This window comes from Neovison vison, chromosome 2 (genome assembly GCF_020171115.1).
Source record: "Neovison vison isolate M4711 chromosome 2, ASM_NN_V1, whole genome shotgun sequence".
NCBI classification, from domain to species: domain Eukaryota; kingdom Metazoa; phylum Chordata; class Mammalia; order Carnivora; family Mustelidae; genus Neogale; species Neogale vison.
In genome coordinates, this window is record NC_058092.1 from 150,543,817 (window position 1) to 150,556,792 (window position 12,976).

General features: G+C 56.2%; 1 protein-coding gene across 1 annotated transcript; it reads left to right on the forward strand.

Moving 5' to 3' along the window:
• Nucleotides 1-567: 567 nt before the first annotated feature.
• Nucleotides 568-8,055, forward strand: LOC122899222. The gene is made up of 7 exons (XM_044236809.1): nucleotides 568-613; nucleotides 748-965; nucleotides 1,339-1,363; nucleotides 4,033-4,098; nucleotides 5,835-5,911; nucleotides 6,298-6,374; nucleotides 7,560-8,055. The coding sequence occupies exons 1-7, from the start codon at nucleotides 568-570 to the stop codon at nucleotides 7,690-7,692; spliced, it is 642 nt and encodes a 213-aa protein (XP_044092744.1). The 3' UTR covers nucleotides 7,693-8,055.
• Nucleotides 8,056-12,976: the final 4,921 nt, after the last annotated feature.

A 12,976-nucleotide genomic window follows, 5' to 3' on the forward strand; every position in this document is an offset into this window, starting at 1 on the left:
CAGGGGAGGGAGAAGTTTGAGAGAGAATCTGTTACCAAAAGCTACCTAACCCCGATGGCATTGCCGGGGGGCGGGGACAACCACAGCAGGATCACCTACCATCTGGAGGGCAGGGAGCTTGGGTACGGGTAGCAGCTATTCCTCCTTGCCACCTATTTTGTCCAGTGGGACCCGGAATGGGGGACCTCTAGGAAGACTGGGCGCACCTGTGGAGGACTCGTTTTGCTCGTCATACTTTGGGGCTCACGGGCCTCTAGCACACTGCCCCATCTGGCTTCCTCCCATCCCCCAGGGAACAAAAGAGCCATGCAAACAGGACAAAGCCTGATATGATGTTCATACTGTTTTCCTTTCTGAAATCACAGGTGTCCCTGCTGGAAGGGGATGGCGGTAAGTATTCTGTACTCTAGAGTCACTCACTTGTTTACAGCAACCTGGAAAAGGGCCAAGGTCTGGGCTTCCTCGCGGGCTCCACGATGAGAACCACCCTGATTCCAGATCCGGCGGGACTGAGAAGATGGGTCAGAGTAACAGAAAGGGATTTTCTGGGGAAAGACCCGTGGCCTCATGGCCCTGTCCCCGGAAACTACTGCGCTGCTCTTAGGTGGTGCAGGTTTGGGGGCAGGCAGTAGGTGTGCCTTGGAGATGGACTCTTTCACAGTAACTCCAGGCCGTGGAGCTCCAATGGGAGGCAGAGTTTCTATTCACGTCCCTGCTCCTCTCCTGGACCTTTCATCCTCCATCCAGGAAGGGCCCACAGCAGCTCAGTCCATACTGATGAGCTCCCCACCTCCACACTCTTGTCCACATGTGCACGCCAAGCAAAGCTCCCCGAGCGATTCCCGAAGAGTTCCATCGGGGTCCCGACACTCTCTGTGTGTATCCACCTAGATTCCCTGGCTAGCGTGGATGATGACCTTGACGTGGACAGCAGAGAGGGAGAGGCCCCATTGTTCACCAAGGTGGTAAGTTAGCCTTTCTTCGGGTGAGGTACAACATCCCTTGTTTCTCTGATACTCGCAATCAGATCTGAACACCGCAGCACGTACAATGTCCTTGGTGGGGAGACTCTTGAGGGAGTGACTCTTAGCCAGGGACACCCCATTCCAAAGACCCTGCAGGAAACGGCAGGTTCGGTTCCAGTCCACAGGGTCGTGAGTTTGTTCACGGGTGCTACTGACACCGCCGGGCCACCTGATGGACCCAGGGCATGTGACCTCTAGGTGGATTCCGTATCACTGCCCATGACCCTGCCTATCACCAAGAGACCAAAAGAGCTGGGCACACAGGACGAGGCAGGACTTGGTGTTCATCATGTTTTCTTTTCTGAAATCGCAGGTGGCCCTGCTGGAAAGGGAGAGTGGTAAGTATGCTGTCCTCTAGAGTCACTCACTGCTTTAGAGCAAGGTGGGGCTTGCTTGCAGGTTCCATCTTGAGAGCCACCCAGAATCCAGATCCTGTTGCAACGAGACTAAGGGTCATGTTCCGGACCGAGACCCGTGGCCTCGTGACCCTGCCCCCGGAAGCTACCGTGCTGCTCTTAGGTGCCGTAGGATCGGGTGCTGGGCACGAGGTCTGTTTCCATGGGAATCCCTGTGCTGGGATTCTCAGGGTTGGTGTATGTGTGTCAGGTGGGTGAATGCTCTGCTCTCGAATGTGTCTGGTCCTCTCAAAATGGCGATTAATGGTGTCCACGTTCTCAGGGACGTTTCCCATCCCTGCCACGTCATGAACGTCCATTCATGGGAAAACTCTTCAACACCTACAATTGAAAGAGCTGTTCTTTCCTTGCAAATACACATCAGTTCCCCCAGAAAACAAATCCCGTCGCTAACTAGGAAGGGCTAGACTGTGCCCCGAAGACACAAGTGTGTCTTTTCCACTGTTACTGAGTCAGTGTCCATGGGGCTCTCCCGCCAAGGTAGGTCTCGGGCAAGCATGGTCACATCACCTCCCTCTTCACACTGCACTCACACACACATCTCTGCATCAGAGGCCCCACGATGCGTCTTCCCAACCTCATGGGAAGCACTGAGTGCTGGGACACACTTCCTCCCTTCTGCAGGCGGCTTCCAGGGCACCTGCGTGCAACAGCCCATTCGGGGATGACCCGCACAAAGGGCCAGTGGCCAGGGAACAGATGGGGCCAATTCACTCCGTGTTTCTCCATGGAGAAACCATTTCTACCATTTCCCTGCAGATACTGTGTCTAAGAATGCAACTGGCCTTCTCCCAGGGAAATCCCACACCCACCACTGGTCCTTGCTGGGGCTCTTGGAGGTGGGTCCAAAAGGTGTCCTATCCAAGGGGGAATGAGGTGGTCTTCAGGGACTGAGCGTCACTGGGGGCACCTGGGCCCCCTCCATGCAGGAACAAAGGGTGCTCTGTGCATCGCAGGGTGGCCAAAGAGAACCTCAGACCTCAACAGGGGTGACAGGACAATCACCACCCATTTCGCTCGCCATCTGTCCATGCAAGAGGGCCTTGTTAGATTCAGAAGGTTTGGGCCAATAGACAACTCAAGGGAGTTCAGTGCCTGGAAATGGAAACAGAGCCAAATCAGGGTTTCAGGGTTCTTTGGCAGCCGACAAGACTTTCTCTCATGAGAAACATGGATTGGAACAGAATCTGTTGTTCCAACATCTCTCTTTCTCACTCGCATGCACGGGATCCACGGGAGTACCTTTCGCTGCTCTCCGAGGACACTCAACGGGCTTTTCCAGGGTAGTTGCACCAGTCTGCGTTCCACGAATTGCATCCAGAGTCTCCAATTTTCTGCCTCCTTCCCACATGGGTCCTGGGCTTGAATTCCTGGTTTGGGTCCCTAACGGACAACGCCACAGTTCAACATCCGTTGCATTCGCATTGCCCTCACGATGCCTTACATTGAGCATCTTTTCGAACAATGTCTGTTTGAGGGCCGAGTCATTCTTTCCCTTCGCAGCACAGACTATTCCAGTCTTTTTCTCGATTCTTTCATTTGGTGAAATCCCGGTCTTCTTTTGTTTGGTTGGTTTTCTTTCTTGTTTTTCCTTTTTGTCAGTGAACACACCTTTTCTGAAATAAGGATTGCCAAGGGCGTCTCCAGTCTGTGGCTTGCCTTTTCACTCTGTTCGCTGTTTCAGAAAAGGTTGCTTTTTCTGGGCTCCTCTTGGGAAGCACCGTGATGCCAACATGAGCGCACTTCCTTGGGCATTTCTCTTCCGCTCCCAGGTGCCCCTGCCTCTTTGTATGCCAGCACCCTCCTGTTGGCTCAGGGGAGTCATCCAAGGTATTGGAAGGTCAGCTTCTAGAGACCCACCACCGACTTCTTCATATTCAGAAACGTCGTGGCTCGTTGTGTTCCTTTATGGTTCCCTTATCTATTCTAGCAGCTTCTCTGTCCCGAGAGCATCACATTGTATGCTTTAGATCCGTGCTGCACGGAATCCGTTCCCCATTTATCTAGGAACTGGGGCTTCACCTTAATCTCCTCGGGTCCAAAGACCTCCAGCAGCGCCTGGTGCGTGTGTGAGAGTCCGGGAACGTCTTCCCTTGATCAACGTCCGTATCAGGCCAGCCACTGATGCCCGAGAAATACGCAGGAGAGCAGGCCTTGTCTCTCGCTCCTGGTTGGTGTCTAGTGCTGAGTGATCCAGGAAAGAGTCTGTCTAGTATCCATCATACACAGTCATTTATATTCTCAGTGCAGTACACGGAAATCATCAAGGGAATGAAAACGTCCAGTTGCTCACTCCCACTAGCCACACGTCAAGAGTCCCATAACGACTGGAGATTCCGATGGTCGCGCTGGGAGGGGACAGCGGTCATGGGCATGCAGAACTGACACTGAGGTGACTGCTGCAGCGTCATTAGAAGGCAGGAAACTCCAATCCCCGTCTCCTCCAAGGGCTCCGGCTCCAGCAGCCCCGTGAACCTCTGACAGCACAGCAGAAGGGTCAGGCAGATGCCGCATGGCCCAGAGACATCGCAACGCACTTGGGATGAAGGGGTGAGGCGGTTTCTCTCCTAACGGCATTGCTCCTCTTTCAGTTCTTACAGACCTACTGGTAGAGAGCATCGAGGACTACTCCACCAGTGACGATGAAGTCTCTTCAGGTAGGGAACGGCACCGAGGAGGGGAACACTGGGACATGGCTCCTGGGAACATGGGGTTGCCCCTGCCGCTCCAGAGAATGAAGAAGGTGGGTCAAAAACCACCAAGGAAAGGGATGCTCTGGCACAGGCATGATTTGCTCATGTCACGGTTTCGGGATGAAAAGAACAGGCCAAGTGTCCACGGGCCTTTAGGGTAGGCTGGGTTTATCATCACCACTGGACTCCTTGCGCGGCTCCTTGAAGGATCTTTTCCATCAAAGCTGCTCGTGCCTCCCTTGGCCGCTGCCACATGTCAAAGCTTGGCCTCTTTGCTCATGGCCTCTCGGGAATGGTGCACAAGAGATTCTGCATCTTTCTTGGCACGGGCCCAGACCTGGTCATGCTCAGGACTTGCAGCCCCAACTGCACTCTCCTGGGCAAGACAACCGCGACAGTACGCTCTGGTCTGAGCCAGGAGGTGGAAGACGGGTCTAAATTCTCTCCCTCATAACCTCCACTACCAAACCGTCCCGGTTCTCTCCAAGCTGCTGTACCTTCAAGGGGACTCCCAGAGCTGCAGAAGGGAAAGCGTACTTCCCCTGGGTTCACTCCACATGCTCCCGTAAATCGGAGCTTCTGCCAGTCTTCACACCCCAGCCGAGTCTAACCTGTGGACATGTTCCCAAGGGCGGGACGCCCCCATGCAGCTGCCCTGGTGAACCCCTTTCGTGGGCCACGGTCCCCCGGGCCTGTGTGAAGGGGCTGCGGGACCTGCTTCACACACTTGCTGCCCCGGGTCCTCTCTACCTCTCACCAGCTGGCGTCGAGGCATAGCACAGAGCCTCTTGGGAGCAGGGCCAGGGAGTCACGGTTCCTCTCACAAACCCACCTCGCCGGCTTACAGCCCTGGCCATGCTCCCCACTCCCTAGGCATGCCCCAACGGCAAACGTTCCTCAGGCCTGCCCAGGGCCCTACACACACCCCGGCCCCGTCCATTCCCGGCAAGCCTCAGCAGGAGAACTGGCAGGAATCCTGTGTTTCAGTGACCACACCGCTGGACGTTTTCCAGGGCTGCCCTGAACAGCTGAGGGCGCCTGCACAATCTCCCATGCTCCCGTCTCCATTCAACCTCTGTAACACTTAGGGAAACAGAGGGCACTGAGTTCCCTGAAACACGTCCCTGGGAAGGTTATCCCCGTCCCTGGGCAGACATGGGCTGTGGGGAGGTGGTGGGCCATCTCTCCCTGCACTTCCCCAGCAATCCCAGACCCAGGACAGCTGCTCCCAGCAGAGACGGATCGGGGGATTGATTCCGGGGGACCCAGGATATCTCCTCTCTTTCCTTGGTTGCCCCCTCCTGGACAACAATAGGACTGGTGGAGCTTGGCAGGGGGAAGGACATGGAGCATCTCTAGGGGAGGAGGAGGAGGAGGAAGAAGGAGAGCAGAGAAGGACAGGAACAAGGACAGAGGAAGACAAAGTCCCGCAGAGGCAGTCTTAGGGACAGTGACAGCCTCCTGGGGCGAAAGGATCACACAGCCAGGCTTCCGGGTCTGGGAGAGAATCGGAGGTGGGAGGAGCAGGTGGGCAAACAGAGATTCCCCTGTACCCTGCGGAGATCAAGCGACCAAGGCCAGGGAGGACTCGGAGCTAGCGACGCACCCCACTGAGGGCAGAGCCCAGCATCCCCAGAGCAGCAGGCCGTGGGTGGCCAGCTGCACTGACTCCCTTTGTCCTCTCTCACGGCCAACCCCAGCATCCTCGCTGCTCTCTGACCCGGAGAAGGATTCCACGGAAGACAACAATTCCGACGAAAGGAGCCACCCTGCGCCTGTAATTCACTTTCACCTCCATCTCTTGGGCTTCCTCTCTCCTCTGTCCATAAGCGCCTCCTCCCAGCTCTTCCCCTTTCCCTGCTGTGACAATGGCAACCCTGAAGGCCCTCGTCTCTGGCAGGCACTCGGGCTTTGCATCGGAACTGCTGCATGAAATCCCTGCGAAGCCCTCCTCACCCCTTTACTACCATCACCCTGACCCCTCACCGCTGACTCTGGGAAGCAGCCCCGGACAGCAGAGCAGAGAGGAGGGCTGGGAGTCGGCAGGGCACGGCTCACCTGGCTGGAGGGCTCTCGGGAAGGGAGGCTGGGCGTGGGTGTCCCCACTTGGTTCTCTGATGCCGGGGAGTCTTTGCTTATACCCAGTTCTGCTCTTGCTCTCAGCTCTCGAGAAGCTTCCCTTCGGTGGACATGGTGCAAACGACAAGGGAAGCAGAAGAAGTGGAGGACTCGGGAACGGGGTGAGGCAGGCAGGAAAAAAGGCCGGTGAACATGGACACATGTTCTCCCTCGTTGCCCCGTCCCTGTTGTGGGTACCTCGGCAAACCGCACAAAACCCGGGGTGATGCCCTAGCCTCTGACCACAAAGAGGAGAGGAGAGGAAGGTCCCAGTCCCTGCAGGCACCAGGAAGCCCTGAGAACATCCCACGGGGAACCTCCACCTGATCTGTGCAACTCCCTGTGATGGTTGGGGACTGTCGTCCTGGCCGCCTGGAGGGACTGGACCCTAGGCAGCCTAGGCACGGTGACCTTCTGGCAAAGGGCTCCACGCCCCCCATTGAGTCCCTCCCTCTGCACGACCCAAGCCTTGCCCTCTCACCCTGCAAAAGTCAGCAGACGGCTTGCTCCCGGACGACACTAGTCGCGAAGAGACAGTGGTGGGGTGGCTTCCTCTCCCACTTCAGGCACGTGAGAAATGAGCGAACGAGACAGGCCCCCGGGCTCACAGGAGCAGGACAGCTCACCCCTCCCAGCGCTGCATCCCTGTGGGCACGGAGTTGGGCCCGGTCTCCAGCTGAGTCACGTCCACCAGACACTCCCATATGATCTGACCAACACCTCCAGTCCCCCGAGCCGACAAGACGCCTCGTGGGAGGTAGTGGGTCCCCTCATGGCACCATTTTGCTTTGTGAGTTTCATACTCTAGAGACTCTCCTCGATCCCTCAGTCGGCAGGGGAGACCCACCAGGGAAAGGCCACCTTGCCTGCTCCCACCTCGCCCAACACCCGCCCACAGCCCGTGGACTGTGCGAACTCACTTCCCGTGGGAGTCGGGAGCATGTGGTCTCTGCCACGCCACCTGCAACACTCGTGTGGGCAAAGGCTCCCCCCACAGAGAAGGGCATGTCCAGGGTTCTCAGAGAGGCTGGGGAAGGGACAGCCCAGCAGGAGGAGGACCCCGCCGTCATGCAGGAGGACGCTCAGGGAAGGGGCCTGAGGGACCCTGGCAGTGTAGCCTTCATTCAGCCCCAGGGGGCCCAGGGGAAATTCCCCTTTCTTCAGGTCACGTGTGGGTCCTGCAGGGAAACCTCCACCTCAACACCTCAGAACACACGTCCCACAAAACCCCACAGGCCTCTGATAAGACCTGGCCCAGGCCACACGCCACTCGCTATCTCACACCACTCCCCCCGTTGTCTCCACAGCTGCGCCACAGGACAGTGTGCCCACCACCCCGAGGCACCAGAGGCTCCTGGGGTGCTCCGACAAAGGGAGCCAGGAGGGCCCTGGGGCCCCACTTGCGGCTCCGATTTGGGCCCGGAGGAGGATTCGGCATGAGCACACAAGGAAACACGCCTGCAGGGACGGCTCTCTTACGCCTGACCTCCGAAGGCCAAAGAGAAGACTTCAGGGCAGCCCACCCGAGGACGGCACTGGAGCCCCGAGGACGAGACGAGAGGACCCTCTGAGTCGGCCGCCAAACCCAGAGTTGGCTGCCCGGGCCCTGCCAATGACGGACACTTGAAGCACGAGGCAACCACCTGGGCCCACAACAGTCCGTTGTGTGGGGAGACTGGGCCCACCTGGGACTGGGCCCACCTGGGACTGGGCGGGACAGCAGCCTTCCCGTCGTCTCCCCTGTCTGCTGCAGGGGCTGCTCCTCCTCCCACTTCCCCTGCAGTCAACGGCAACCCTGCAGAGCATGACACAAGCAGGACGATGCGGCACTGCCAGGGCCCCTTGACCACCCTGGGATCCACTCGAGGGGCAGCCGCCCTACCCCTGCTGGATTCCCCGAGGGTGTCGCACCGGAACAGCCCCTGTCGCTTCGACGCACAGGACCGTGACCAATGCTGGGCTCCACACTGGCAGCGGCCCCACAAAACGGGCCCCGCTCAGCCTGTGTGTTTGGCAGCAGCAAGAGGTTTAGGGAGGAGAGGCTCTCCCCTGCACTCAGCGGCCTCTTCCTTTTACAACTCTGACAGCAGAGGCCTCCCCCAGCTGGGCCTCCCGCACCTGACCAGGAACGACCCACGCGGAGGGACAGCTCTACGCCCCTACTCAGCAGGAAGAAGCTACAGAAGATGAGACCGTCCTCCTTCAACGACCTTAACCACGCAAGACTCCGCACTGGTCAGGGGCACACGAGGAGGGAGGACAAGGCTAGCTGAGCACCAAGCAGGGAGCTGGCACGCCACACCGCCCCCCAACCTGTGATACGGGGGACATCCCTCAGTCGCTCTGACTGCCCTCAGGCTGAGGAAAGGAAAAAACTGATTCTCCCCAGATGGACATCAAAACCCAGCAAGACCGGAGTCTCCCTCGGTTTGTAAAAGTCCTCGTGATTCTGTAGGAAGAGGCCCGCTTAACGAAAGCCTAGCGACCTGCCCGAGGCCCGGGTCTCCGTTTCCTGAAGCCCTGACATCTCCCTCCCCTCCACGACACTGAGGGAGGCTGAGGCCCAGGGAAATGTCCGTAGGACAGAGTTTCTTTTCAAACCTGCAGTCCCTTGAGAAGGACCTGTGAGGGGAGAAGCTCCCCACCATCTTTCAATTCATGCCTTCCTAGCAGGAAAAACCACCTTCCCTTCACAAGAGCAAAGCCAACGGTATCCTGGGTGTCCTCTGTCCACCTGCCACTTTCTTGCAAAACCTCCCTTTTGCCTGACCTCCTCCAATGCCATCCCAGAAAGCCAGCCTCCCGTCACAACCCCAGCAAGCAGCCCATTCTACCCAAGGGTTGTATCCCTGTGCTTTAATTAAAATCAACTCCTGCCAGCAAAGTCGTCTCAAGACTTTTTCTGGACCATCGGCCTTGAATGCTAACCTCTGTCCTACATCAGTCCTGTCTCTTGTAGGGCTCCTGTGGAAACAACCCCGCAACACGGGCCCATTTCTGTCGACTCTTGCGACTCCATCCACCTCACCCACTGCACATTGTGTATCCCCCGAGGACAGGACCCTTCTGGGATTCTTGCACTCAAACCCTCACATGGCCCCTCTTTCAGTCCTCGACGTGGTTGACGTTGCCCTTCTGAAACTCCCCAGCATCCCATCCTCCCTTTCTTTGTCTCACAGGTTTATCTGGTCCATAGGTTCTCATCACCAACACCCTATCACCGGTTTCTGCTCCTGAGTAGAGGACTCCATTTCTTTCCTTTGTCATCAAACTCAAATCTTAACTCTCAGATGTTTGTCTCACGACTTTCAAAATTCTTCTTTCCCCTAATGCCTCTCTACCAGCTCCTCTTCTCCCTTTTTCAAGCTGCCCTCCCTTCCTCCCTCCCTCCCTCCCTCCCTTCCTTCCCTGCAGGATCTTTTTGTTCTTTGTATTCCTTCCTCCCTCCCCCTCTTTCCTTTTCTCCTTCTGTTCTGTTAGTCCCCACACAGCACTTCAGTACTTTTTCACCTAGTGTTCCGGGACTCATTTGTGTGTACAAGACCCAGGAGCTCACGGCAACACGTTCCCTATTATAAAGGATGAAGGGAGACCCACACGGGGGCATCTCAAAGGTCTGCTCTGCAAGTCAACGGGAAGCTTCAGGGTCATGAACCCTGGCCTTCCACACGAGAGCTGGACACGGGCTACGCTAAGCATTCCCCACAATCTCCTGTCATCCAAGACCCTGAGCATACAGCTGAAACCTGAAGAGTTTCGTTTCTCGGCTGAAATGGACCTCGAGTCAAGCCGCAGCCCATGTGTCTGGAAAAGTCACTGGCTTCAGCATGACTCACGGGTATATAGTCTTTGAAACGGAAACACTGAAAATTTAATCAGCAGTTGACATGGGTATGAGGCTACCTTGTAGAAAGATCTATCTGAATTCCGGAAAGGAGCAAGGCACGCGACTGCAAGTGGCTTGCAGGGGTAGACACGGCGACCATTCCTGAAGGGAGGGGCTGGAGCGCGTCTGTTGAGTCAGAAAGGGAGGAACGTGAGGGAGCGATCCCGTCACAGCCCCTCGTGTTCTGGCCATTAGCAGAGGGTTCACACTGCACAGGAACCCGGGCAATGCTGGGGCACAGCACGGAGAGGTCTCACGTGCCTCACCTCACTCCGGGTGTGCTGTGTCCTGGGAAGACAAGCCTTGTATTTGCTGACAGTGTGGAAGAGCCTTCAGCCATGTGTCCCTGGTGCCAGGGACATCAGAGCTCGTTCATCCTGGATCGCAGCACACCCATCTCCCCAGTGTGGGAGAGACTTTAGTGGGGGCTCTAACCTCGGGAGACACGAGAGAACTCACCCTTCCGAGGAACGGAGACATGATACACGGGGGGGGAGCAACTAAAGGGCAGTGCTCACCTCTGTACACAGTAAGACCACTGGAGACGCACCTCACGGATGGAACGAAGGTAGGAGACCCTTGCTTCAGAGAGCTCTGCTCTTCTTCATGTCCAGGACCTCACACGGGGTAGAAGCCATGTGCTGGGATGGCTGCACCAGAGCTCGCAGCAACATGCATCCCTTCGGGGCCATGGGAAACGTTCCCACAGACAGAAACTGGTTGAATGTCATCTTCAGGGGAAAGCGTTTAGGCCACACCCTTAGCCAGCTTCCAAGGATCCACACAGGCCGCAACCCCGACAAATGCGGTCAACGTGGAAGAGCCGCCCCATACAGCTCTCACATTTGGAGACACCAGACAACTCAGAGCCGAGAAACCGGAGTCTGTCATCACTGGGGCCCTGCCTGTACCCAGAGCGCCCACCTTGCTCACCGCCACAGAAATCACACAGTACAAACCCCTTGTCTCCCGTCACTGAAGCAGAGCCTTCAGCCAGAAGTGGGCCCTTTCCCAACACCAGAGAACTCACACGGGGAGAGCCACTAGCACCGTATCCTGGTGGGAGAAGCTTCAGGTGGGGCTCAGGCCTGAGGCTTCTGCTACCATCTCAGAGTGTGCTTCATCCCTCACACGGGAGCGAAGGTGCAGGCACCCCTGGGACCCCCTGCCTCATCGCTGTGGCCGAATGCCGAGGACATCCCATATGGGAATCCCATTCCTCACAAGCCAACACAAGGAGGACCTGGGAGGATTCGCACACAGGAAAATCCTCCCGGTCTGATGAGCCAAGGAATGGGCTCAGCTATCCCTTCTTCCCTAGCCAGCAATGACACCCTCACACCGAGGAATCACTGATCCCAATACAACGGGGGGAAATTCTTCCCTGGACACTCCCATCAGAGAATCACTGGGCAACTACCTCCCAAGGAATACCTCGGGGTGACTCTGAGATATAAACTCGGACACTGCAAACACATACAACAGGGCCCCGTTCTGAGGGATGCGGAATGCGCTATTCCAGTAACCAATAGCCAGAAATCAAGCACATCTGCTCCGATCCAGCAGTACTTGCATAAAGGCCAGTCTCACGGAACAGGCGGGGTCTCACAACCGTGCACGCTGTGCCAAGTAAGAACGGGGGACTTCTCCCTCATGAGCTCTCACAACAGACACAGGTACTGTCTCTTGGTAGGAAGTGGGATCACGGGAAGTAACACTGCCTGGGATCCATGAGAACGTCAAGTCGAGGGTGAACTCAGAGTCTCAGAACACAAGGTGATCAAAGTATGTTCACAAAAACATGAACCTATCGATGTACATAGATCGCAAGGATGAATGGCCACAAGATTCAAAAAACACATGGTCTGTGATCTACCTCTCATGGGTCCCTCATTCTACTAATATTGTCCTCACAAAGTGCAAAGGATTTACAAATTAATTGCATGCTTAGAAATAGATCTATTTACTTCACTTATTGGAGAGCGACAGAGCTAGCGAGGGAGCAAGAACAGCCGGGGTCCGGGAGCGGAGAAGAGGGAGAAGGGTGCCCAATACAGGGCTTAGATCACCCAGGATCCAGGGATCCTGACCTCAGCCAAGGGCAGATGCTTACCCAACTGCGCCACCCTGGGGCTGGCAAATTAATTTCATCTTTCACAAAGATGCTCTTCTGGAAGACAGGGCACGAAAACCTCCACAGTTCAGCATCAGGCAGTGAGGGCTTCCTCACTGTCTATGAGAACGTGGGAGCCAAAGGTTTTTCTCCACCACCAAGAAGACCTACATATCTCTGGGCCCGAGAGGGTGTACAACCACTGCAGATGTGGAAATACTCCCCGATTCGGTAGATTTTAAACAGGAAGGGGTTCTTACGGTCCCTTCCGTAAAGACAAAGCCTGTCCAGGAATGCCTGCAAGGTTCTTTCAGTTAAGGGACCAGCTTTTGGCTTTGGCTCAGGTTATGATGTCAGGGCTATGGGACTGAGCCCCGCGTCAGGCTATGGAAGGCATGTGGAGCCTGCTGAAGGGTCGCTCTCATCCCCTGCAACACCCACTCCCCCGCAAAAAAAAAAAAAAAAAAAGAAAAGAAAAGAAAAGAAAAGAAAAAACAGGAGAGAGAAAGAGAGAGAGATAGAGAGAAAAACGTGTGCGGAAGTCCACTCAGACATCCATTTGTAAAGATGCCCGAGATTCCTTGCTCTAGATGAATGGCCCAATAAAGCAAGTGTGGGCAGAAAGTCGTTCATCGAGAGAATGTCTATTTATAAGGTCAGGCTGCAATAACTCAGGACTCTGCTACCAGGGGCAACCTGGAGTTCAGAAGTCTTGTGTGGGGCAC

Excerpts from the sequence above, each read along its gene's own strand:
- LOC122899222 (XM_044236809.1), top strand. The coding sequence starts at position 568 with ATGGCCCTGTCCCCGGAAACTACTGCGCTGCTCTTAGGTGGTGCAG. Across the intron at positions 614-747 it reads GCTGCTCTTAGGTGGTGCAG|GAAGGGCCCACAGCAGCTCA; the intron begins GTTTGGGGGCAG and ends TCCTCCATCCAG. Across the intron at positions 6,375-7,559 it reads GTGGAGGACTCGGGAACGGG|CTGCGCCACAGGACAGTGTG; the intron begins GTGAGGCAGGCA and ends TTGTCTCCACAG.